The sequence below is a fragment of the Dipodomys merriami genome, unplaced genomic scaffold, assembly GCF_024711535.1.
Source record: "Dipodomys merriami isolate MVZ:Mamm:240054 unplaced genomic scaffold, mDipMer1.0.p SCAF_22, whole genome shotgun sequence".
NCBI classification, from domain to species: domain Eukaryota; kingdom Metazoa; phylum Chordata; class Mammalia; order Rodentia; family Heteromyidae; genus Dipodomys; species Dipodomys merriami.
In genome coordinates, this window is record NW_027203604.1 from 18,669,178 (window position 1) to 18,694,861 (window position 25,684).

The 25,684-nt window shown below is 41.4% G+C and overlaps 1 protein-coding gene across 10 annotated transcripts in view; it reads left to right on the plus strand.

The window, feature by feature from the left end:
* Positions 1–25,684, plus strand: part of Trrap (transformation/transcription domain associated protein) — a 101,761-nt gene that overhangs the window by 5,063 nt on the left and 71,014 nt on the right. For all 10 annotated transcript variants that reach the window (XM_070033544.1, XM_070033549.1, XM_070033545.1 and 7 more), the window contains exons 4-18: positions 432–542; positions 2,329–2,433; positions 4,219–4,302; positions 6,269–6,325; positions 7,568–7,693; positions 9,984–10,061; positions 10,760–10,848; positions 12,596–12,692; positions 13,417–13,555; positions 17,219–17,297; positions 19,996–20,230; positions 20,941–21,307; positions 21,395–21,492; positions 22,230–22,424; positions 23,098–23,289. In XM_070033544.1, coding sequence (XP_069889645.1) covers positions 432–542; positions 2,329–2,433; positions 4,219–4,302; positions 6,269–6,325; positions 7,568–7,693; positions 9,984–10,061; positions 10,760–10,848; positions 12,596–12,692; positions 13,417–13,555; positions 17,219–17,297; positions 19,996–20,230; positions 20,941–21,307; positions 21,395–21,492; positions 22,230–22,424; positions 23,098–23,289 — 2,052 coding nt within the window. The remainder of the gene's footprint in view (positions 1–431; positions 543–2,328; positions 2,434–4,218; positions 4,303–6,268; positions 6,326–7,567; positions 7,694–9,983; positions 10,062–10,759; positions 10,849–12,595; positions 12,693–13,416; positions 13,556–17,218; positions 17,298–19,995; positions 20,231–20,940; positions 21,308–21,394; positions 21,493–22,229; positions 22,425–23,097; positions 23,290–25,684) is intronic.

Consider the following 25,684-nt stretch of genomic DNA (forward strand, 5'->3'; position numbering starts at 1 on the left):
TGAGGAATCAAACCTAGGGCCTCATGCATGCAAGGCAAGTGCTCTACCACTGAGCCACCTTCCCAGCCCTCTCCATAGTTTTATGCCTTCCTGTCACCATCTTCATGGTGATTGATTCTCTTCCTCTCTTCAGGATCTGGTCTCTTCCTTGTCACTCCTCTACTCAAGCATGGAATAAAATGATCGATGTTCTAATCTGCCATTTTGTTCTGCCTCCTTCCAATATTTGTATTTTATCAGTGAATTTTTGTATTTAGATCCTTGAATCTGATTTCTGAAGTACCAGTCATCTCAATTTATTTAAATTATTTTATCACAAAAACATCTGAAAATACCCAGATAGTCTTTTGAGATTACTATAAGTTGTGAAATTGAAATGAAAATAAATACATATCACTTACTGGGACGATCTTTCATTTTTGCTTGATTAGAATGTAACATCATCTCCTCAATATTCAACATTCCTGGAACACATCATCCCTCGATTTCTTACATTTCTCCAAGATGGTGAAGTCCAGTTTCTTCAGGAGAAACCAGCCCAGGTAATATGTGATCCAGAGTTGCAGTGAGAGAAAAGTGTCATGCTATATGTTTGTAAGCATTTATAAATTAAGACAACTCAGAAAACATGGTTATTATTTAAGAATGAAAGAGGTTTTATTTGACCATGATGAGTCTTGTCTGTACTATCAAATATCAGGAAGCAGAGATCAGGAGAAACTTACTTGTGGCCAGCAAAAAGTGAGAACTTCATCTCAACCAATAAAATCCAGGCATCTGTGACCTAGTTGAATAGAAGATAAATAGGCAGAAGAATCCTTGTTCATGTGGGCAAAATATGAGACCTTATCAAAAAAATAAAAAAAGGGCTGGGGCATGACTCAAGTGATACGGTGACTCCACTCCCCCATCACTCCCCAGTGAGAACTTTGAGAATGAAAGAGGTTTTGTTAGTTCATGCTTTGTCCAAGACTGTTGCCTCCTCAGCTAAGTGTCTTAGTTTTATTCATATATCACATATATCTATATCTATGTATCTCTACATTGTTTATTATAGACCATTAAGACAAACACTAAAGAAAGAAACGGGGGGATGGGGGGAGCGGGGAGGATTGGGCTGGGGGGAGCGGGGGAAGGGATGGGAAGGGGAAACAAAGGAGGAGGCTACAATGCTTGATTAGAAATGTACTCATTGTCTTGCCCATGTAATTGTAACCCCTCTGTACAATATTTTCACAAAAAAAAAAAAAAAAAGAAACATGGTTTAATGATATCACCTTTTACAGGCAATTTCAATACTTTTAATACCTGGACAGTTTTTTATACCATTCCTCACTTGGTCTCCCTATGTTGAGCATCTTAAAACAGTTCTCTTATACCACCTTTTTTTGGTAAATCAGGTCCTCAGGCTTGCTATTTGCTAGGTTGGCACTCTACTACTTGGGTCATGTCTTTAGCACTGCTTTTTTGTTGTTTCAAGTTGGAGTCTAGCAAATTTTTCTGCCTGTGTTGGTTGAACTATGATCCTCCAAATGTCAGCCTTCTAAGTTTCTAGGATTACAAATTAGAGCCACTGGTGCCCATCAACGTATATCTCCTAAGAAGCACTTTTGAAAATTACCCTAACACCAGTGAAAGTTCATTCCTATGACATGTTTTTATGTTGTACCAGTTCAAGAATTTACATATTTACTTGTCTGTCAGCTCCACAGACAGAATCTGTGGAAGCTTGGTACAACTTTACTCCATAGGCCCAAACTAACAGGAGATTGCATTATGGGAGATAGACTGAGGTACAAAGGGACACTTCAAGATATATTCAGTTTGTGTTTTGCTCTTTCATCTTCATTCTACTCCATATTCACACTAGTGACAGTATGAAATACTGATAAGTTGTGGAAGAGAAAAAGTTGCCAGGCAAGGTAGCAACCACCTGTAATTTCAGAACATGGGAAGCAGAAGTAGGATCTCAAGTTTGAGATTATCCTGGTGAGATTATACATAGTGAGACACTGTCTCCAAAAAAGAATATTTGACTTAGTCAGCTAGGTACACAGTTGTGGAAATACTGAAAGAAAATAACAAATTCCAGTACATTGAATTACATTTTTTATTAGCTTTAATTAATTAGAAGGGGTGAGAGATTTCATTATTACATTTCTATATGTTTGTGATCTATCCCAAATAGCCTGGATTCATTTAAATATTCAAGATGCTTAAAAATTACATCCATTTTGTTGTATGGTGGTTGCTATTGCTAGATACTTGGCACTGCATAACATGTAAAAAGTGATACAATTAATTTGGAACTTTTTCTTTTCTCACCAGCAACTTCGGAAGCTAGTGCTTGAAATAATTCATAGAATACCAACCAACGAGCATCTTCGTCCTCATACAAAAAATGTTTTGTCGGTCATGTTTCGCTTTTTAGAGGTAAGCTTTAGGAATAAAGTCTCTCTATATAGCCAGATTCAGAGCTTTCAGAGATTTTGTTACTGCAAAATCCAGTATTATACAGTAGTCTGCCCTCCACTAATTCTGATTCATGTAAGTAACATTTTTTTTCTTAGTGCAGTTTTTCCCCTGGGGTATTAAGAAAAGAACAAAAAACTTTAAAAGATTTAGCTAGGTACTGGTATCGCATGCCTGTAATCCTAGTTACTCAGGAGGCTGAGATCTGAGGATCAAAGTTCAAAGCCAGCTGGTGGGAAAGTCTGAGACTTTTATCTGCAATTAACTATAGAAAGCTGAAGGGAGCTGTGGCTTAAGTGGTAGAGCACTAGCCTTGAGCACAAAAACTCAGGGACAGTGCCCATGCCCAGAATTCAAGTCCCAGGACCAGCACCAAAAAAAAAAAAAAAAAAAAAGGGATTAATTTGTTAAAAATATTTAATTTTACCGGGCACCAGTGACTCACGCCTGTAATCCTACCTACTCAGGAGGTTGAGATCTGAGGATCACAGTTCAAAGCCAGCCCAGGCAGGAAAGTCCGGGAGACTCATCTCCAATAAACCACCAGAAAACTGAAAGAGGTGCTTTGGCTCAAGTGGTAAAGCACTAGCCTTGAGCTGAAGAGCTGAGAGACAGTGCCCAGGCCCAGAGTTCAAGCCCTACGACCAACTAACAAGAAAGTTTAGAAAGATGAATTGACTGATGATAATTTTTCTAAATTACGTAGTTTGAAACTACAAATTTGCAGTCCACAGACAGGTCTAGGCTTGTTTGCCTGGTCTTTTGTGTTGTATGGATCTTTCTCACTACTCTACTTTAGTGGGTGCTCAGAAGGAAGACCTGCTCTTGGGGGATCCATTTGTTTCCTTTTAAGCTGGTCTCTAAAGTTGTTTTCCTGTCATCTTAGTCTTAATATGTTTAGAATTCTATTGTATCATTGGGCCTTCTTGGCAAGAGAAGCTTTCCAAAACAGAAATTGGATTCAAGTGTTGGCTCCATCATTTCTTAGCTATAACCTGTTAGCCACATTGTTTACCTTCTGTGAGGCTTTTAACCTCATAGGTAAAATGTGGTTGGAACCCCTCCCATAGCCTAAAGTGCTCAGACAGGGTCCTGTGCATTGTGGGTTCTGATCTAGTAATTTTTCTTTTTTGGCATTGGCAGTACAGATTGATTATTTATTCCTAACCCAAAGCTTTTGGATTTTCAAATATTTGTATATACATAATGAAATATTTTAGCATCATAGTCCAAATCTAAATATGGAATTCACTTACAAATCATTTACACTTAATATATGTAGCTCAAAGGTAATTTTATATCCTACTTTTAATGTGTTTGTGTTTTGACTGGCCCAGCATATGAGGTCAGGTGTGGACTGTTCACTTATGGTATCATGTGGGTGCTCAAAGAACCTTTCAGGTTTAGGTGAGTTTTTGGCTTAGGGATGTTCAGCCTGTTTTTTGAAGCAGTGAACACTGTCAATTTGGCCTTGAAAACATTAGTTCAAGGTGTGACTTGCCAATTATGCCAGTTCAGCCATCTCAGGGTTATTACATAGAGTTGGCTGACAGGATGTCCTGCATGTAGGTGGTCCATCGATGCCCATGGCACTTCCTGTCTGGGAAAGCTTTGTTCTGGGAGTTAGGAATTTTTAGCAAATCAAAATGGGAAGTGTGTATATAGAAAATATTTAGAAAATTATTCTTTGATCTTAAGATTAAAACATCTTTGAAAGCATAACTTCTTTTCATGTTTATTTTAAAGACGGAAAATGAAGAAAATGTTCTTATTTGTCTAAGAATAATTATTGAACTACACAAACAGTTCAGACCACCGATCACACAAGAAGTAAGTTACTTATCCTCGTAGCATTTATCAAGTGTTAAGTTCCTTCTTCTTATGAATTTTAAAGTTGACTGGACACTGTAGAAAGCAAAGTCTAGGCACTTCTTTGTAGGTTTGCCAATTCATTTATTTTGAATGTTTATGCCAGTATTTTCCTAAATTTGTTCATGCTATTGTATTTACATATGAGATGTATTGGAAGTTTCCAGTCATTTTCTGTTTGAGAAGGAAAGAGTTAAGATGGGAGTTGTGAAGTCATAGCTGGGTGGACATTAGCTCTGCACCTTAGAGTGGTATTTGGTGAGGTCATAGCCTTGAGATTCTTCTCTGTAATATGGGTTGATTACAGTATATCCTCAAAATGTGTGAGGAATTTATTACAGTTAATTTATAAGAGCTTATTAATTTTATAAAAGTTGAAACCTGGCAGTGGCGCTGTGGCTCAAGAGGTAGAGCGCTTGCCTTGAGCTGAAGAGCGCAGGGACAGCGCCCAAGCCCAGAGTTCAAGCCCCATGACTGACCAAAAAACAAAACAAAAAGTTGAAACCCCAAAAAAAAAAAAAAAAAAAAAAGTTGAAACCCAGTTATTGCCATCTATTTTCAGTAAGCATAGTGTACTCACCATAATTATGAACATTTCTTCTCATAGGATCGATAACCTTAGTAAATTCTTGCTGTAGATTACTTGGCAGTTAAGCATAAATATGATGGAGAATTTCTGCTTGGCACTATTTTCCTTTTTTTTCTCTCTCTCTCTCTCTATATATATGCACACTTCTGTATAATTGTGACAGTATTGCATGTAAAATTTTTATGTCATAATGACTTCATTTCACTTTATAAGTATTTTCCCAATCATAGAAAAATTACTAAAAAAAATTTTTGGCAACACTTGGGATTAAACTAGGCCTCAAACTTGCTAGGAATGTACTCTACCACTTGAGTCCAGCCCTAAAAATTCCTTATAAAGTTAATGGTATATATTATTTTTTCTTACAGGTTTCCTTATTTCTTTATATTTAAAGTGTTTTTATTACTAGTACTATATATCTTTGTTTATAATTCAAGTTAACTCAATGAGTCAGTCAAATGTGTCGTTGCTTTAGTTCTAATATATTGCCAAGATGATTTCTAGAAAGGGTTCAGCAATTTTTGGTTGCTTAGTATGAGGTTCTCCTTCTTACTATATTCTTTAGAGTATTGTGTGTTCATATTTCTTTATTTTTGGGGCGGGGGTCCAGTTGTGGGGCCTGAACTCTGGACCTGGGCACTGTCCCTCAGCTCTTCAGCTCAAAGCTAGCGCTTTACCACTTGAGCCACAGTGCCACTTCTGGCTTTTATCTTTTTTGCTTATGTGGTGCTGAGGAATTGAACCCAGAGCCTCATGCATGCAAGGCAAACACTCTACCACTGAGCCACCTTCCCAGCCCCCGGCTTTTTTCTTTTTGCTTATGTGGTACTGAGGAATCGAACCCAGGGCCTCAAGCATGCAAGGCAAGCGCTCTACCGCTGAGCCACCTTCCCAGCCCGTGTGTTCATATTTCTGAGAGGCAAAAAGCAGTATTTTAGTTTTCATTTCTTAGAATTAGGAGCTCTTTTTTATTGGGGGGGGGGGTCTGGTTGTGGGGCCTGAACTCTGGGCCTGGGTGCTATCCCTCAGCTCTTCAGCTCAAGGCTAGCGCTCTACCACTTGAGCCACAGCGCCACTTCCGGCTTTTTTTCTTTTTGCTTATGTGGTGCTGAGGAATCGAACCCAGGGCCTCAAGGCAAGCAAGGCAAGTGCTCTACCACTGAGCCACCTTCCCAGCCCCTTAGGAGCTCTTTTCATTCCTTTTATTTTACAGTTCATTTCCATTGCCTGTTTATCTTTTCTGGCATCTCCCCACCTGTTTTATGAGTTTTTGTACATTTAGGCAATTAAAAATTTCTACTTTTAAATGTGTTCTTACATGTTTTTTTCTCTTTTTAGATTCATCATTTTTTGGATTTTGTAAAACAGATTTACAAGGAGCTTCCAAAAGTAGTGGTATGTTTTTACTGTAGTTTGGATTTATTAACATTTATTATCTGGGATTTGTAGAAACATTTGAGAAGACATTGCTAATAATAGGGAAGGTTTAGTGATGACTAAAATCTAGGTTGATAAATAGAAATTCAAAGATAAAAATTCTTTTGATTTTAGCTGGGCACCAGTGGCTCATGCCTATAATCCTAGACTTTTGGGGTGAGATCTGAGGATTGCAGTTCAAAGCCAGCCTGGGTAGGAAAGCTGTGAGACTCTTATCTCCAATAAACTACTCAGAAAAAGCCGGAAATGGTTCTGTGCTCAAGTGGTAGAGTGCTAGCCTTGAGCACGAAGAGACTTAGCAATCAATGCTCAGGCCCTGAGTTTAAGCCCCAGGATTGAACAAAAAAAAATTCTTTTGATTTCCTTATTTAGCTTAAAAACTTTTTGTTAATTAATTTTTTTATTGGTTGTCGGGCTTGAACTCTGGACCTGGGTGCTGTCCCTGAGGTCTTTTGCTCAAGGCTAGAGCTCTACCACTTTGAGCCACAGTGCCACTTCTGGTTTTCTGGTGGTTAATTGAAAAGTCTCACGGACTTTCTTGCCTAGCCTGGCTTTGAACTCTGGTCTTCAGATCTCAGCCTCTTGAGAAGCTAGGATTACAGGCATGAGCCACTGGCGGCTGGCTAAAAACTTCTATTTTTTTGTTAACATAAAAGCAGTAAATTTTCATTGTAGAAATTTTAGTAAAAGCAAACAGTTACCCAAATCTCATTTGAAAGCAACTGTTACCATTGAGGTTTTGTCTTATTTTTCACTTTGTGCATTTTATATAAATGATGGAGCTCAAAAATCTATTTTGGTTGCTGGCGCGCTGGTGGCTCATACCTGTAATCCTAGCTACTCAGGAGGCTGAGATCTCAGAATTGTGGTTCAAAGCGCAGGAAAGTCTGTAAGACTCTTATCTCCAATAAACCACTAGAAAACCAGAAGTGGTGCTGTGGCTCAAGTGGTACAGTGCTGTCCTTGAGCTGAAGAGCTGAGGGACAGTGCCCAGGTTGAGTTTAAGCCCCACAACCAATTAAAAAAAAAAATCGTTTTTTGGGAGTAGGTTTATATTTTGATCTTTATATGTAAGTATATAATTTTTTTTTCTAGGGTATTAATAAGTATAAGCATTTTGCTTTCTACTACTAAATATTACTTATATTTTTATAAGGTATGTTTTGTTTGACTGTGGCAATTTTGATTGTTTTGATGTAGAATCGCTATTTTGAGAACCCTCAAGTAATCCCCGAGAACACAGTGCCACCTCCAGAAATGGTTGGTATGATAACAACAATTGCTGTCAAAGTCAACCCTGAGCGGGAGGATAGTGAGACACGGACGGTAGGTGTTGGTAGCCGGCCCACCCAGTTTATCTACTTTCCTGGGGCTCCTCTACTTGGCAGAGGACACAGTGTGCTACTATAGGTTTTTAAAGACCACTGAAGTTTTTTCTCTCTCTCTGTATTTTTTAATATTTGGAGGCATTTAATGTAAGTAATATATATATATATATATATATTATAAATAAAATAAATAGAAATAGATGTGAAAATAAATCTATATCTGGTCAGAGCCTCATTCAGGCAGAAGTGGTGAAAATGAACCATTGGATCTGAGGGAGACCAGGATACAAAGATCAGTGTGTCTTGGAATGTTAGTGAAGTCCTTGAAGTTATAAAGTTGTTGTTTGAGCACTGGGCCCCAGGACAATTCCAGAACAGTGTCCTAGCCCTACCTCTTAGCTTTTCTGACATTGGGGATCCTTCTGACCTTATTTCTTTCTCTTACTGTCTTGAAAACCTGGCTTGTGAGATTTTGTGTAGGTAACACTGCTGTAGAGATAATATGTTATATTGTTTATGTAGTGTCTGGCACATATTGAGCTTTTTTGGGTGGGGGATTACTGGGAATGGAACTCAGGGCCTTGTGCTTGCTTAGCAAGTGATCTATCTCTTGAGCCATGCCTCTGGCCCCAATGTTGAGCTGTTGCCATAATGCATATTCATAGCATTGAATTAAAAATATTTCATTGCCTGTGCTTGTCTTACTGAAATGATCGTGTGGAATTTTTCAGTTTGTACTAAGATGAACATGAGACTTGGGTTTTTTTTTTTGTCGGTTGTGGGGCTTGAACTCTGGGCCTGAGCGCTGTCCCTCAGCTCTTCAGCTCAAGGCTAGTGCTCTAGCGCTTGAGCTACAGCACCACTTCCCCTTTTCTGGTGGTTTATTGGAGATAAGAGTTTCACGGACTTTCCTGCCTGGGCTGGCTTTGAACCTCGATCCTCAGATCTCAACCTCCTGAGTAGGTAGGATTACAGGCATGAGCCACTGGCACCCGGCTAGACTTGGGTTTTTAGTAATAATTTCACTACTTCATTTTTCTTAGGAATTTTTTTGTGTCACATTGATTTTTCCTTATCTGTTCATAACCTTTTTGTGTTTATATTTTGGATCTGACATTTTCCTTTGCTGCTTTTTGTTCTTAAATATTTTCAGTTATATGTGGTGTGTGGTGTACAGTGTTGGGAAGGTGGCTCAATGGTAGAGTGCTTGCCTCTCATGCATGAGGCCCTGGGTTTGATTCCTCAGCCCCACATAAGCAGAAAAAGATGGAAGTGGTGCTGTGGCTCAAGTAGTAGAGTACTAGCCTTGAACTGAAGAGCTGAGGGACAGTGCCCAGGCTCAGAGTTCAAGCCCCACAGCCAAAAAAAAAAGGTGGTATATAGAGTAGTTACAGTTATGTAAGTCAGGAAAAGGGTACATTTTTTTTGGACAGTGTCACCCCTTCTCTTACTCTCTCGTTTTTCCCTCCCATCTCCTTTTTTGTTTTGAGAGGCCTTTCATTTTTTTCTTGTATATAGAAAATAACTGTTTACAAATATCTGAGTAAAACACATACTTTTTATTTTTTTATTAATATTATTTTCTTTTTCTTTTTCCTGGGGCTTGAACTCGGGGCCTGGGTGCTGTTCCTGAGCCTCTTTGTGCTCAATTGCTTAGCACTCTGCCACTTGACCCACAGTGCCACTCTTGATTTCTCTTAAGTAGTTTCTTGGCGATAAGAGTCTCATGGACTTTGCTGCCTGGGCTGGCTTCAAACCATGATTCTCAGATCTCAGCCTCCTGAATAGGCATGAGCCACAAGTGCCTGGCTAATATTTTCTTTTAAGTGAACTAATATTATCATAATTATTTTTCTTGGGCTGGGAAGGTGGCTTAGTTGTAGAGTGTTTGCCTTGTATGCATGAGGCCCTGGGTTCGATTCCTCGGCACCACATAAAACAGAAAAAGCTGGAAGTGGTGCTGTGGCTCAAGTGGTAGAGCACTAGCCTTGAGCTGAAGAGCTGAGGGATAGTGCCCAGGCCCAGAGTTCAAGCCCCATGACCAACAAAAAAAAAATTTCTTTCTCTTTGGGTGGATTTTCCTGTTTTTTCCCAGTGTGATTACATTAGAAAAGTTAAAATCCTTCACATTAAATAATAGTTCTGTGTACTTAGAATTTTCATCTCAGTTATTTGTAAAAATGTGAGTGGTTTTTTCTTGCTTCACTGTAGTGATGCTTAGCAGTGGGAACTGGCTGGGCTCTTGTTGGTGTCACAGTGATAACCACATTCTTCTTTGCATCTTACAGCACTCCATCATTCCAAGAGGATCACTTTCTCTCAAAGTGTTGGCAGAATTGCCCATTATTGTTGTTTTAATGTATCAGGTAAGTGTATTGCTTTTTAATTTTTTTTTTTTTTTTTTTTTTTTGGTCAGTCATGGGCTTGAACTCTGGGCATGGGCAATGTCCCTGCACTCTTCAGCTCAAGGCGAGCGCTCTACCACTTGAGCCAAAGCATCACTTCCAGTTTTCTGGTGGTTTATTGGAGATAAGAGTCTCACAGAGTTTCCTGCCCGGGCTGGCTTTGAACCACGATCCTCAGATGTCAGCCTCCTGAGCAGTTAGGATTATAGCTATGAGCCACTGGCGCCCAGCTTGCTTTTTAATTTTGTTTCTTTTTTTTTTTTTTTGCTTCTCTGTAAGAATGTTCTCATCTGTTTTTCTGTAGCCAAAAATGTATATGAAAAGTACAAACTAAAGCCAGGTTTGGTGGCTCATACCTGTAATCTTAATTATTGATGAGGCTGACATGAAACCAGCCAGGTAGACAAGTACATGAAACTCTAAAATTACCAACAGAAATCCTGGCTGGAGATGTGGCCCAAGTGGTAGAGCACCAGCCCAACAAGCAAGTTGAGCAAGCACAAGGCCCTGCATAAATCCCCGTACAAACAAAAAGACAAAACAAGAACAAAAATTACCCCCCCATACTGTAGTAGATCCCACAGTTTCCTTGGTGTGCCATCTAATTTTGCTGTAGTGGAATGTAAAAATATAAAAATGTGGTATCTTTTTTTTTTAAGCTCTACAAGCTAAACATCCACAACGTTGTCGCTGAATTTGTGCCCTTGATCATGAATACCATTGCCATTCAGGTTTCTGCACAAGCCAGGTGAGACGTCTTCCAATTGTCATGTAGCTGCCTGCCACAGAGCTGTGCTGAAAAGTAATGCTCACTGCTGTCATTATAAACTGATGAAAATTACAAGTTAAAATTTGGTAAAACCAGGTGCCAATGGCTCAAGCTACACAGGAGGCTAAGATCTGAGGATTATAGTTGAAAGCCAGCCTGGGCAGTAAAGTCCATGAGACGCTTACCTCCAATAGATTACTCAGAAAAGTCTGGAAGTGGCACTGTGGTAGAGTGCTAGCCTTGAGGAAAAGGAGCTCAGGGACAGCACCCAGTCCCTGATTTCAAGCCCCAGGACTGGCAAAAAACAAAAAAAAATTTTTTTTTTGGTAAAGTTTAATTGGTAAAGTTTAATTTGGTAAAGTTTTTTTTAGCTTATCTTGTAGTGGTAATGATTATAGTTATTTTAGTCCCTTATTTTGAAAAGATGTTACAATACTTTGGTTTCTGTTGTCTTTTTTTTTTTTTGTCGGTTGTGGGGCTTGATCTCTGGGCTTGGGTGCTGTCCCTGTGCTCTTCAGTTGAAGGTGAGTGCTCTACCGCTTGAGCCACAACACCACTTCCAGTTTTCTAGTGGTTAATTGGAGATGAGAGTCTCACGGACTTTTCTGTCCGGGCTGGCTTTGAATTATGATCCTCATATCTCAGCCTCTTCATTAGCTAGGATTATAGTGTGAGCCACCGGCACCCGGCTTTTTTTTTTTCAGTCATGGGGCCTGAACTCTGGGCCTGGGCACTGTGCCTCAGCTCTTCAGCTCAAGGCTGGTGCTCTACCACTTGAGCCACAGCACCATTTCTGGCTTTTTCTGTTTATGTGGTACTGAGGAATTGAACGCAGGACCTCATGCATGCAAGGCAGGCACTCTACCTCGGAGCCACTTTCCTAGCCCCAGTTTCTGTTATCTTGTAAGTTTAGAAGTGTTATTTAGCCTGGCGCCACCAGTGGCTCAGGCCTGTAATCCTAGCTACTCAGGAGGCTGAGATCTGAGGATCCTGGTTCCAAGCCAGCCAGGGCAGCAAAGTCTGTGAGACTCTTATCTCCAATAAACCACTAGAAAACCGGAAGTAGTGCTGTAGCTGAAGAGGTAGAGTGCTCACCTTGAGCTGAAGAGCGCAGGGACAGTGCCCAAGCCCAGAGTTCAAGCCCCACAACTGACCCCCTCCTCCCCCGCACCCTGGGAAAAAGAAAAAAAAGTGTCATTGAACATTACTGAGACTTGTGGGATGTCTGTGCCTTTCTCACTTTCAAGTCTTTGTTCTGGCTGTTTCTGTTGACCACTAGAGAGTTCTTTACCTTCTTAGGGACACCTCACCAAACGCAGAGTCTGTGTACAGGCTAATACCACACTCATTCTTTTGAGTCTTTTCTCCAATTTCATAGCTTTCTTCCTCAGACCTTTATGGCTTACTGTTTTGACTTGTGGTCTCTCTGGCTGAGGCAGTTGAGGCAGGGTCTGATGTGACCCCCAGCCCTGGACTTGTATTGTGTTGGCTTTGTGCCACTTACATTGTGGCTACTGTGAAGTGGTTTGGCAGACTGCTTGCTTTAGGGTCTTTAAGCCCTTTGTATTATTTGGAAGTGCAAAGAAGTAGAGATGCATTCCTATTGCTTCTGTGTTCTAGTCTGGATAGAAATGAACTTGGTCCTGCTGTTACAGGCATTTAATTAGTGGCACCTAAAGAGTGAGGGCTAATACTGTAAATTTTATTCAATTTTATTCCCTCTCAGGCAACATAAGCTTTACAACAAGGAGTTGTATGCTGACTTCATTGCTGCTCAGATTAAAACATTGTCATTTTTGGCATATATCATCAGAATTTACCAGGTGAGTTTGCTGACTTTCTATGCAGTAAAAGTCACCATTTGTGAGTGTATGCTTTGAGTTGACAGTTGCTAACTGTGAAAAATCCAGCATGTCAAAATATAGAACATTCCTGTCACCATGGTATTTCTTTATTTTGTTGCTAATCCCTGCACATGGTGGTGTTTTCTGCCTCCAAAGTTTTGCCCTCTTCATTGTCACAGAGATCAGCTCATCCATTGCATAGTGAATACAACTTGTTGAGTGACTACTTTCACTTAGCAATAATGCTGAAAGCTGTCCTTGTTATTTCATCAAGGGTGGAATTCTTTTTTTTTTTTTTTTAAATAATGTTGGTTGTTAGGCTTGAACTCAGGGCCTGGGAACTCTCCCTGAGCTCTTTTACTCAATGCTAATGTTCTACCACTTTGAGTACCAGCTCCACTTGTGGTTTTTGAGTGGTTAATTGGAGAAAAAAGTCTCATTAGAACTTTTCTGTTAGGGCTCACTTCCAGCTGTGATTCTCAGATCTCAGCCTTGTGAGTAGCTAGGATTATAGGCTTGAGCCACCAGTGCTTGGCAAGGGTAGAATTCCTTTAGTGTAGGATGTTGTCTTACTACATCATCTACCTTAGTAAAATCCCATAAAATGGGAGGTTTAAACAGCACACGTATTAGTTGCCAGCACCTGGCAGTTTGGAATTTTCTTCACCATCCTGGCAATGTTATTGTTGTTTCCCTCTTACAGGAGCTGGTAACCAAGTACTCGCAGCAGATGGTAAAAGGAATGTTACAGTTGCTTTCAAATTGTCCAGCAGAGACTGCACATCTCAGAAAGGAACTTCTGATTGCTGCAAAACACATTCTTACCACCGAACTAAGAAACCGTATGGCTGTCTTTCCTTTGAATGCTTGTCTGAGCCTGTTGGCTTCTTGGAGGTGGGGGTGGGGCTCCGTGGCAGTCCACGGTTATGCTGCTACATCTCCACATGTACTTTTTATTTAATTGCTTTCGTGAATGTATATTCTTTTTTCTTCTTGCGTCATCTCTGATTGCCTGCCTATACTCCCAGTCTCTTCGCGGCATAAGGGGTCTCCTTTTATCTTTACAAAATCCTCAATGTGCTGTTTATTTCCTTAGCTTAAGTTATGAATATCTTGACTGATACTTTGCTGCCTTTCTAAATTTTTTGGAATTGCAAGTAGCTATTGCTCAATTATAGCTAGCAGTCTTTAAAAGAAGAACAAAGTATGTTTACACTGTTCATTGCTGTGAAAATGATTATTTCTATGCATAAGGCTGATTTTTTTCTAATCTGATAATTCACCAGATTGATTTTTACTGATCTTATACTTTTTCTGTGAATATTGGTGGATAGTTATTAATACTTTGCTTATGTGATATGTCCAAATTTTAGATTAAAGTTAAATCCTAATTATTTAGAGATGTTAAGTCATTCAGAACAGTTGTTTTATTTGTCATGAGCTTGTAAACCAGAGAGTGTGTAAAACTGAGTGTGGGCTTCCTTACAGTTTTTAAACATGAAAGTAAAGGTTGCAGTCTGCTTTCCCATATGGATTCAAAAGCAAATTATTAGTTATTTAGCCACATTTGGAGATCATACACTGCCTGGGCCTCTGCTTGCCTCCAGAGCTGCCTAGCTGCCATTGCCACGTGGCTGGGATGCTTCCTTTGCAATGTATGGCCTTTCCTCCATTTTCATCTCTGAACAATACAGAAAAGAAGAGCTTTAAGGGGCTGGGAAAGTGGCTCCTTGGTGGTGTTCTTGCCTTGCATGCATGAGGCCCTGGGTTTGATTCCTCAGCACCACATAAGCAGAAAAAGCCAGAAATGGTGCTGTGGCTCAAGTGGTAGAGCACCAGCCTTGAGCTGAAGAGCTGAGGGACAGTGCCCAGCCCCAGAGTTCAGGTCCCACAACAACAAAAAAAAGAGCTTTGAGAAACATACCAAATCCTGTTTATAGTTGACCCTTGGTATACGTGGATCTCTGGTTCTAAGGAGACTGCCTCAGAGAAAATCCACAGATACTCTGATGCAGTGTGTTTAGAGCTATGCTACAGGTACTTGATTTATTCTTCCCATAGCACCACCCAACTTCTGCTAAAGACATGTTGCCCCTCAACAAATATATGACAGTTGCTTTATCATTTAAATCAGCACATTACAGCCCTTATTGGCTTGGTAAAGGAGTACCACATTTTTACCTTGCTTCAAGGCATCATTTGCTTTTTGGGAAGTGTAGTATGGCAGAATTAAGGGCAGTATAACACTCAGCAGATCCCACAGCAATATGACCCAATTGGTGATAACATGGGACTGATGGAGCTTCTCAGATCAAGTGATGAACATGCAGTAATTTGAAATATTTGTCATTGCAGTATTTTTTTGTTTGTGTGTTAGTCCTTGAATTTGAACTCAGGGCCTGGCCAGTGGCCTTGAACTCTTTGCTCAAGGCAAGCATTCTGCCTCTTGAGCCACTTCTGGCTTTTTTGGTAGTTTAGTGGAGGTAAGAGAGTCTCATTCTTGCCCGGGCTGGCTTCAAACTGCAATCCTCATATCTCATCCTCCTAAGCAACTAGGATTATAGGCGTGAGTCACCAGTGCCTGGCTAATAGTGCAATTTGGAAAAAAAATTTTAATTTATAATGTAGCTGCACTTGGTCAAAAGCAAGTGTAATGAGTGAATATGGCAGCTTACTGTACTGAGGTGTGACCTGTGTCTCTGTTGCCACTGTCGCATTGCCTTCCCAGTGTCCCTGTCACAAGTGTAGTGTAGTGAGGTTTGCGATTTTGTCTGAGCATCTGGGTACTATGAGGTGTCCATGTGTGGCTGTGTGGTTGTCAGGGTTCCCAAGTAGAACCCTGATTAGAACTGCACAGTCGGGCTCTTTTGGCCATAAAGTGTGATGTTAAGTCATTGTCAGCACTTGCTCACCTGGGTTGATCCAGGCTGCTCTTGTCCAGGCTCTGATCTTCTTAGACCCCTATTGAGTTCATCTTTTAGACTACTCTTTTGGAGTGGTCTCTAATCATTGAGTTTTTTTTGTGTGTGTGTGGTTTTTTTTAAAGCAAACTTGGTTTTGACCTTTGTAGTAAGTAGTCCCTGGATTTGAGTAGGTAAAAGCATTGCATCTCAGAAAGGATAATTGGGAGAAATAATAGTAAAAAGACTCATGCCATTAGTTACCATCACGTATGAGTTTTATCATTTTCTTTTAGTCTTCCCTTTTTTTTTTTTTAAATGTGGGGCTTGAACTCAGGGCCTAGGCTCACTGTCCCTGAGTTGTTGTTGTTGTTGTTGTCGTCGTCGTCGTCATCGGTCATGGGGCTTGAACTCTGGGCTTGAACGCTGTCCCTCAGCTCTTCAGCTCAAGGCTAGTGCTCTACCACTTAAGCCACAGCACCACTTCCAGTTTTCTGAGTGGTTTATTGGAGATAAGAGTCTCACAGACTTTGCTGCCTGGGCTGGCTTTGAACCGAGATCCTTAGATCTCAGCCTCCTGAGTAGCTAGGATTACAGGTGTGAGCCACCAGTGCCCAGCTCTTAGCCTTCTTTCTTTGATATGGGTTGCCAAGTGGCAACCCATTTGTACTAATTCTGAGGAACTCAATGACTTTGAGAAATCCTGAGTGTTCTTAGCAGAATTTCACTGTTTTTCTAGAGAGTTCTACTTTGGAATCATGTAGAAGTTATGGGAGCCAGTGGCTATGCAGTTCAGTTTCATTATTTGCAGTTTTAATCTCTTTGTCAGCCTTCCAGCATTGGGTATCTGACCCTTTCATCATTCCTCTGTGTCTCCTGAATCTCAACCACCTTTACCCCCTTCTGATGTCAGGAGATTGCTTGTTGCTGCTTTCCAGTAGCATTTGGCATTTCTGGTGTTGCCTTGCTTTGGAAATTAATCAATAATGCATATTGTGTCTCAAGGATATAATTTTTAATGGCTCTTTGCTGGTGCAAGTGACTTGACTTACTGAAACTGGGCTGGCCATATTGTCAGGCTTGTTCCACAGAACCTAAACATCCATTGGATATTTACTTCACTTAGCTGTTTTTTTTTTTTTGCTGGTACCAGTGTTTGAACTCTGGGCCTCATATTTGCTCAACTTGTTTGTTTGTGGCTGGAACTCTACCAGTTGACCTATGTATCCAGTCCTGCTTTTTGCTGATGGAGTCTCACAGACTTTTCTACCCAGGATGGATTTTTGAACCATGATCCTGTGGATGTCAGCTTCGTAAGTAGCTAGGATTACAGGTGTGAACCACTAGTATCTGGCTTATGTTTCTTATTTTTAGTTTATTCTCTGACGTTAAACATGACCCATGACATCTTCGCAGGTAAATGGTTTTGGTGGCCCAGCAGAGCCAGTGCCTTAGTCTGAGACAGCACATGTCCCTTTCTGCTCTCCTGTGTGTCCATTTTCTTTGCTTAACAGGCTTCACACTGTCAGCTTTGAAAGCACTATGAAGTAGTTTTGTGTATAATTGCTCTCGTAGATGATATATGCAATATGTTTTGTTTTCTAGAGTTTATTCCTTGCATGGACAAACTGTTCGATGAATCCATACTAATTGGCTCAGGATATACTGCTCGAGAGACTCTACGGTATGAGATGAGATGAATTATATCTGGTTAAACGCCAGGGATAGTAATGAATGGGACTTAATGTTATGAATATTTTAATAGATGCAGTTGGGCTTCGTCTTATAAATTGGATTTTTTTTTTTTTTTTTTTTTTTTTGTCGGTCGTGGGGCTTGAACTCTGGGCCTGGGTGCTGTCCCTCAGCTCTTCAGCTCAAGGCGAGCGCTCTACCACTTGAGCTACAGCACCACTTCCGGTTTTCTAGTGGTTTATTGGAGATAGGAGTCTCACGGTCTTTCCTGCCCGGGCTGGCTTTGAACCGCGATTCTCAGATCTCAGCCTCCTGAGTAGCTAGGATTACAGGCGTGAGCCACCGGCGCCCGGCGGATTTTTTTTTTTTTTTTTGTGGGGAAGCAGTACTGGGGCTTGACCTCAGGACTTGGGTGTTCTCCTTTAGCTTTTTTGCTCAAGGTTGGCACTCTCTACTTGAGCCACATGTCTACCTCTGCCTTTTTGCTGGCTATTTGGAGATAAGAGCCTCTCAGATTTGTCTGTCTGCCTTTGAATTGAGATCCTCTTCTCTGAGCTACCTGAGTAGGCAGGAATACAGACATGAGCCACTGGCACTTAAACATGTAATTAAAAAAAGTAATTTTTGGAAAGGCTTCATATTGCTTTTTGTGTCTTCACTAAATGAAATCAGAGTAGTACCTTCCAAGGAGAGAGAAGAAAGCCTTTAGCCCTGTGCAGGAAGTTTAAGTAACATGACTAATATTTTGGTGTATTTCCTTCCAGCCCTTCCCTTTCTCTTTGTTACTTTAACATTGTTACTTTAAAAAATAAAATGTAGCTGGGAGCTGGTGGCTTACACCTATAGTATTAGCTACTCAGGAGGCTGAGATTTGAGGATTGTGGTTCAAAGTCAGCCTGGGCAGGAAAAGCCTGTGAGACTCTTATCTCCAATAAACTACTCTGAAAAAGCTGGAAGTGGCACTGTGGCTCAAGTGGTAGAGCACTAGCCTTGAGCAAAAGAAGCTCAGGGACAGTACCTGGGCCCAGAGTTCAAGCCCCAGGATCGTCTTAAGAAAAAAAAGGAAAAAAATGTAATATGGTCATAGAAAAGAAGATTATTCATCTGTATAATAAAGAAGTTTTTGTGTGCGTGTGCTGGTTCTGGGGCTGGAATTTTGGGGTTAGGGTCTGTCCCTGAGCTCTTGTGCTCAAGGCCAGTGTTCTACCACTTGAGCCACAGCTCCATTTCCAGCTCTTTGTGGTTAATTGGAGATAAGAGTCTTACGGACTTTTCTGCCTGGGCTCACTTTGAACTGTGATCTCAGCCTCCTGGGTAGCTAGGAATACAGGTGTGAGCCACTGGTAACTGGCAATAAGGAATTTTTTTTCTTCCAGTAAGGGAGGTATGATGAATCTTTAGAAAAATGTGCACGACATTTTAAATCCTGTGCATTATTATATAAACTATTGTTATATTAACAGGAGGAGTTGAACTTACTTGAAACTATCTGAGATTGTTTTATGGCTTTCTGTTTTCCTTAGATAAAACCCAAACTCTTGGCAGTAGCATGCAAATCTCTTTGTGATTTGCTTCTTCACACTTGTCCTAAATTGTTTTATTTTATTTTTTATTTTTTATTTTTTTGGGTCCAGTCGTGGGGCCTGAACTCTGGGCCTGGGCACTGTCCCTCAGCTCTTCAGCTCAAGGCTAGAGCTCTACCACTTGAGCCACAGTGCCACTTGCGCTTTTTTCTTTTTGCTTATGTGGTGCTGAGGAATCGAACGCAGGGCCTCATACATGCAAGGCAAGCGCTCTTCCACTGAGCCACCTTCCCAGCCCCTTGTCCTAAATTGTTATGTTGTTCTCCCTCCCCATCCCGTTCCCCTCCACTTGCTGTGTTCACTTCCCCTCCTTAGCCTACTACTGCTACTCCTAGTCTCCTAGTGCTACTCTGGACAGTTTTTCCCGAGGACCTTTGTCTTCCTTGTTGACTCTCTGGCTTTTTGCCTGTGTCCACTTTTTGTCTGTAAGGTTCAGCTTCAATGTCTCGTCAAAGGGACTTGTCCTGAAAAAGTTCCCCTCCTGGTCCTTCTCACTTCTTCCTCAGCACCTGTCAGCTTTTCTAATGTATTTCCCTCCTCATGTGTTCTCCATGAATTAAGCTCTATGAGCGCAGACTGTGTTCTAAAGTTACTGTGATATCTCTGCTGTCCTGAGCCTAGAACTATAGCCTGAACATTATTATTATATTTCTGAGATGATTATAAGTTGCTGACCCACATACACTCCTTACCTTTGAGCATCAAAACCACAAAATGCCGCTGCAAAGTATTCCTGCTCAGGTTAGCCACAAGTAGTATCTGTTAGGAATTTTAATGGCAAGAGTGAAAGTTAACCTTTCACTAGGCAAGGAAAGATTATAATAGCATCATGACAAGACTTGAGCACAGTGTTTCATACCTGTAATCCCAGTTACATAGGAGGCATAGTGGTACACTGCCTCTTAGCCAATGTGAGGGCCTGAGTTCAAAACTTAGTACTGCCAAAAAAAAGACTTGTTGGGCCTTTTAGTTTAGTCCTGCTCCTGGGAGGGAGGCATGACTAGGGCTATAGCAAACTTAGCTGTGTAATCCCAGTGTGTGTTCTAGCAGATAATGAAATTCATGGGGCCTACAGAGAATCAGCACTAACAGGGTCTCTGTCCACAGGCCCCTTGCCTACAGCACACTGGCCGACCTAGTACACCATGTTCGCCAGCACCTGCCCCTCAGTGACCTCTCTCTCGCTGTCCAACTCTTTGCCAAGAACATTGATGATGAGTCCCTGCCCAGCAGCATCCAGACCATGTCCTGCAAGCTCCTGTTGAACCTGGTGGACTGCATCCGCTCCAAGAGCGAGCAGGAAAGCGGCAATGGGAGAGATGTCCTCATGCGGATGCTGGAGGTACAGGCCGTTCCTGGGCTACATCCTGCCTGTGCTCTTTGTCTGCACACTGCTAAGTATAGGCTAGTGCCTGACTGGCAAGTTGATGCAGGTCCCATATCTCTCTTGGTTCCCTGGACCCGCCTGGGGTCCCCTCTCCCTAGCTAGGGTGTTTGGTGAGTTGTTCTTCCCTGTGCCAGTTTGTTCATCTTTTAACCAAGGTAAATCATGGCATGTATCTCATAGGATTGCTTTAGGAGCTAGAATGGTGAGTGAGTGCTCTTTGCATCCTTCTGGCAATAATTGAAAGTATTTTCTGGGGCGCAGCAGACAAGTGCTGACTCAGCCACAGGCATCTTGGAAGAGCCCAGTGGGTGCCTTGATGAAGGATAAAAGATGTTTTCCATGGCCAGTGGCTGTTGGTGGGAACCTAATGGGACGAGTCCAGCAGTGGTGGCTCTAGTTGTGAGACTAGTTGTTTGCTTTTCTGAGCATAAGATGGCGCTAACCGCCAGGTAATGGACCTGGCACGTGGTTCCTTTCACGGATAACTAGCACATAGGAGCTGCTCTGGCACTGCTGGTCTTTAGGGGTCCTCTGCCCCCCCCCCCCCCACCTCGGAATAAGCAGGACTTGAGCCGGTGTTGTTACTGACATCTTGTTTTAATGTCATCTGGAAGGATTGATTGGCCTGTTTATGATTTGTCTTCCCCAATTAATTTTTCCATTAGGTTTTTGTTCTCAAGTTCCATACCATTGCTCGGTATCAACTCTCTGCCATTTTTAAGAAGTGCAAACCTCAGTCTGAACTTGGAGCCGTGGAGGCAGCTCTGCCTGGGGTGCCCGCTGCTCCTGCTGCCCCTGGCCCTGCACCCTCCCCAGCCCCTGTTCCCACTCCTGCCCCTCCTCCTCCACCACCCACAACTCCTGCTACTCCTGTGACCCCAGCCCCTGTGCCTCCCTTTGAGAAGCAAGGAGAAAAAGATAAGGAGGACAAGCAGACATTCCAGGTCACAGACTGCCGAAGCTTGGTGAAAACCTTGGTCTGCGGCGTCAAGACGATCACATGGGGCATCACGTCGTGTAAAGCGCCTGGTGGTAATGCTGGGAAATTGTGTAGACAAATGGCAATTTCATCTGAGTGCATTTAATTGGATGTAACTTAATGTGCTATGTCTTTTCCAGAAGCTCAGTTCATTCCCAACAAGCAGTTACAACCTAAAGAAACTCAGATCTACATAAAACTTGTAAAGTATGCCATGCAGGCCTTAGATATTTACCAGGTGAGGAAATGTCTGCAAATCAAGCTGAGTGTGGAAGATGCCCCTTAGAGAGCTTGGTTACTGTCTGGATGGTCTGAGGTTTGCTTTAGTTGTGCATTTTTATGGTAATTCATATCTATAAGACTCCATTGAAAGTGGCTCAAAGAGGTAGAGTGCTTGCCTTGAGCAGAAAACCTCAAGGACAGCATCTAGGCCCTGCGTTCAGTCCCCACAATGGACCAAAAAAGAGTCCCTAAAGGCTGTGTGTGTGTGGGTGTGGGTGTGGGTGTGAGTGGGTGGGGGGGAGGACTGGTGCAGATGGAATATACTGGAAACAGATTTGTTTACTTTTTTCCATGATCTGAACATCTATATTTTTTTTAAAGCCCCAAATTAAGCTTAAGAGTACTTATCAAAGGAGAATTTATGTATTCTTTCTTTCTTTTTTTTTTTTTTTTTGGTTAAGATTTTTTTTATAACATTTATAAGCAGGGGGTTCATTGTAACAATTCCATATATGCCGCAGTACACCCCATTAGTCTTTCCATTATCGTTCTTCTTCATCTGTCCAACACAAAACAATCTCAACTCAATCTCAAATCGTTGTATTATCCTGTGTACATATAAAGTACTTTGACCGTATCTACTCTTTTACCCTCTCCATATCCTCCAGGGCAGTTTTAAGTAGGGGGTTTGAAATATAATCCATATAGATAAGCTCAGTTTTTAATACCTGGGGGTGATTTCTCCTATTTTAGGTCCAGATAGCAGGAAATGGACAAACGTACATTCGAGTAGCAAACTGCCAGACTGTTAGAATGAAGGAGGAGAAGGAGGTATTGGAGCACTTTGCTGGTGTCTTTACCATGATGAATCCCTTAACATTTAAAGAAATCTTTCAAACTACAGTTCCTTATATGGTGGAAAGAATCTCAAAAAATTACGCTCTTCAGGTATAAAACTTCTTTATTTTTTCTTTTTCACATTCTTTCTACATTCATTTTAAACTTCGTGTTTCTTTAGAATATTAAAAAACAATGTACCTGCTATTAGGTGCCAGTGTCTCAGGCCTATAATCTAGCTACTCAGGAGGCTGAGATCTGAAGATCACAGTTCAAAGCCAGCCTGGACAGACAGATACTTAGGCTCATCCCTCTAAGTAAGCAGTAAAATCTGGTAGTAGAGGCATGACCCAGTGGTAGAGTACCAACAGAGAGCAAAAAAGTCAAGTGAGAGCATGAGGTCTTGAGTTCTAGTCTCACATAGAGTAAGTACTTAAGGAAGTGCACTTGTAGGGCTAAATCAAAAAATTAAAGAGCATAACATTGAAAAGTTTTTAGAAGTGCCAAATGTTTTGACCAATTCCTTTATTAGTAGAAATGAAGTATGTGTTAAATGTAGGGCCCTGGTACTTGACACAGACATTGTCACATGCAGATTATTGTCATTTAAATTCATAGTGACCTGCCCACCTTAGGTTCAACAGGGCATTTCATTTTTCTCCATTGGTGGATAATTAATTTTCTTCAGGAGTTTACTTTTGTGTTTTTAGATGACTTGTTACTTTGTCTTAAAGCTGCTTTGGGGAAGGAATTATTTTATTTTGCGCATTTCTTATTTTAACAGATTGTTGCCAATTCTTTCTTGGCAAATCCTACTACCTCGGCCCTGTTTGCTACTATCCTGGTGGAGTATCTCTTGGATCGCCTGCCAGAGATGGGCTCCAATGTGGAACTCTCCAACCTGTACCTCAAGCTCTTTAAATTGGTCTTTGGCTCAGTCTCTCTCTTTGCAGCTGAGAATGAGCAAATGCTGAAGGTAAAGCTCATTGAGATTTTGTATAACTTGTGTACAGGGGCTTTTTGTTGTCTGATTTTTACTTTTTGTTTTTAACTGTTGAAACTGCAGTGACTATTGGGTATGTGTAAAGTGTTTTTTGAATTTGATTTACTACAAATAAGGGCCAAGTGTGAAAAATGCCTCATGTGGTTTCTAAGTAGAGCGCATTTCACTTGTAATTTTTAATGGTAAACCAGTGTTACTATTGCCACAACTACTCTTCTAACTGCAGTGTTTCTGGGTCACATGGGTAAAATAGGAGCACATTGTTTTTGTGTTTATTGTTATTTTCTTGGTGTGAGGCCTGGGCTTGGAGGCCTGGGCTTGAAATCAGGGCCTTGGTACTGACCCTGATCTTTTTAGCTCCAGGGTATCACTTAAGCCATACCTCCACTTCTGGCTTTGTTTTTGTGATTAATTGGAGATGTACTTCCTGCCTGTACTTCATGTACTTCCTGCCTGAGCTGGCTTTGAACCATGATCTTCATATCTCAGTTTCTTGAGTAGCTGGGATTACAAACATGAGCTACCAGCACCTGGCTATTTTTAATTTTAAAAAATGAAATGAGGCAAAAGGATATGGAACAGGAGCAGGTCACTGGTGTTTCACACATGTAATCCTAGCTATTCAGGAGCTGAGATCTGAGGATCACAGTTCAAAGCCAGTTAGGGCAGGAAAGTTCTTGAGATTCTTTTTTTTTTGGTCAATTGTGAGGCTTGAACTCTCTGGGCCTGGGCAATGTCCCTCAGCTCTTCAGCTCAAGGCAAGTGTTCTGCCACTTTGAGCCACAGCACCACTTCTGGTTTTCTGATGGTTTATTGGAGATAAAGAATCTCATCGACTTTCCTTCCTGGGCTGGCTTTGAATCATGATCCTCAGATCTCAGCCTCCTGAGTAGCTAGGATTACAGGTGTGAGTCACCAGCACCCGGCAAGATTCTTTTTTTTTTTTTTTTTTTCCTTTTTGGTCGGTCGTGGGGCTTGAACTCTGGGCTTGGGCGATGTCCCTGTGCTCTTCAGCTCAAGGTGAGTGCTCTACCGCTTGAGCCACAGTACCACTTCCGTAGTGGTTTATTGGAGATAAGAGTTTCACGGACTTTCTTGCCCGGACTGGCTTTGAACCGGGATCCTCAGATCTCAGCCTCCAGAGTAGCTAGGATTATAGGATTATAGGCGTGAGCCCCAGCCCCTGGCCCAGCAAGATTCTTATCTCCAATTAACCACCAAAAAACTGGAAGTGGCACTGTGTTCAAGGTGCTAGAGTGCTAGGCCATTAGTCTGTCCAGATGCCTGTAAGCTGTTTTTTTGATTTTTGTTTGGTTGATCCTGGGGCTTGAACTCTGGCCACTTGAGTCACAGCGCCACTTCAGGTTTTCTGGTGGTTAATTGGATATAAGAATCTCATGGACTTTCTTGCCTGGGCTGGCAGATCTCAGCCTCCTCAGTAGCTAGGATTATAGCCATCGGCACCTACAAGCTGTGCTTTTATGTGATGGCTTCCTCACCTTTTTCCAGTTATACAGTAATAACTGTAAACAATCTTAATGCCACCTTCGTGTTAATATGAAAGAAAAGTACTCAACTTTCTTTAGGATATAAAACTTGATTGTAATCTGTGTCTTCATTATCTTCAAATATTTCCATTGTTGCCAACATTACATATATCTCTATAACAACAACCAGAATCAAACCTAACAGGACAAACTTGACATTGGAATGTTGGAGTATTGTCCGAAAAAAGTAGTCAAAGAACAAATTCCCTAAAACTTTCGTCAAGAAAATAACGTGTAGTTTATACGATAAATGTATCATGCATATACTCAAAAGAACACCTGTGATGTGTAGGAACCAGAATTTTTTTTTTGGTCGGTCTTGGGGCTTGGACTCTGGGCCTGGGCGCTGTCCCTCAGCTCTTCAGCTCAAGGCGAGTGCTCTACCACTTGAGCTACAGCGCCACTTCCGGTTTTCTGGTGGTTTATTGGAGATAGGAGTCTCACGGTCTCTCCTGCCTGGGCTGGCTTTAAACTGCGATCCTCAGATCTCAGCCACTAGCACCCGGCTAGGAACCAGAATTTTTGTAAAAGTGGTTGCTTGACACAGCTAAGCACTGCCATTTTTAAGGGTAGCCACCATTTTATAAGAAGCTTACTTGAAACCACAACCTGTTATAAGAATTTTTTTTCTAGGGGTTGGAGGTATGGCTCAAGTGGTAGAGTGCCAACTGAGTAAGAATTGTTTTTCTGATAAGCTTTAGCCAAATATCATACAGGTTTTGGTTGAGTGCTGGGGTAAACAACCCTTTTCAGAATAGTTGTGCAAGATTGTTCAGAACCTAAGTTTTGGCCATTTAGAACAAAGGGCACTAATGTATTAG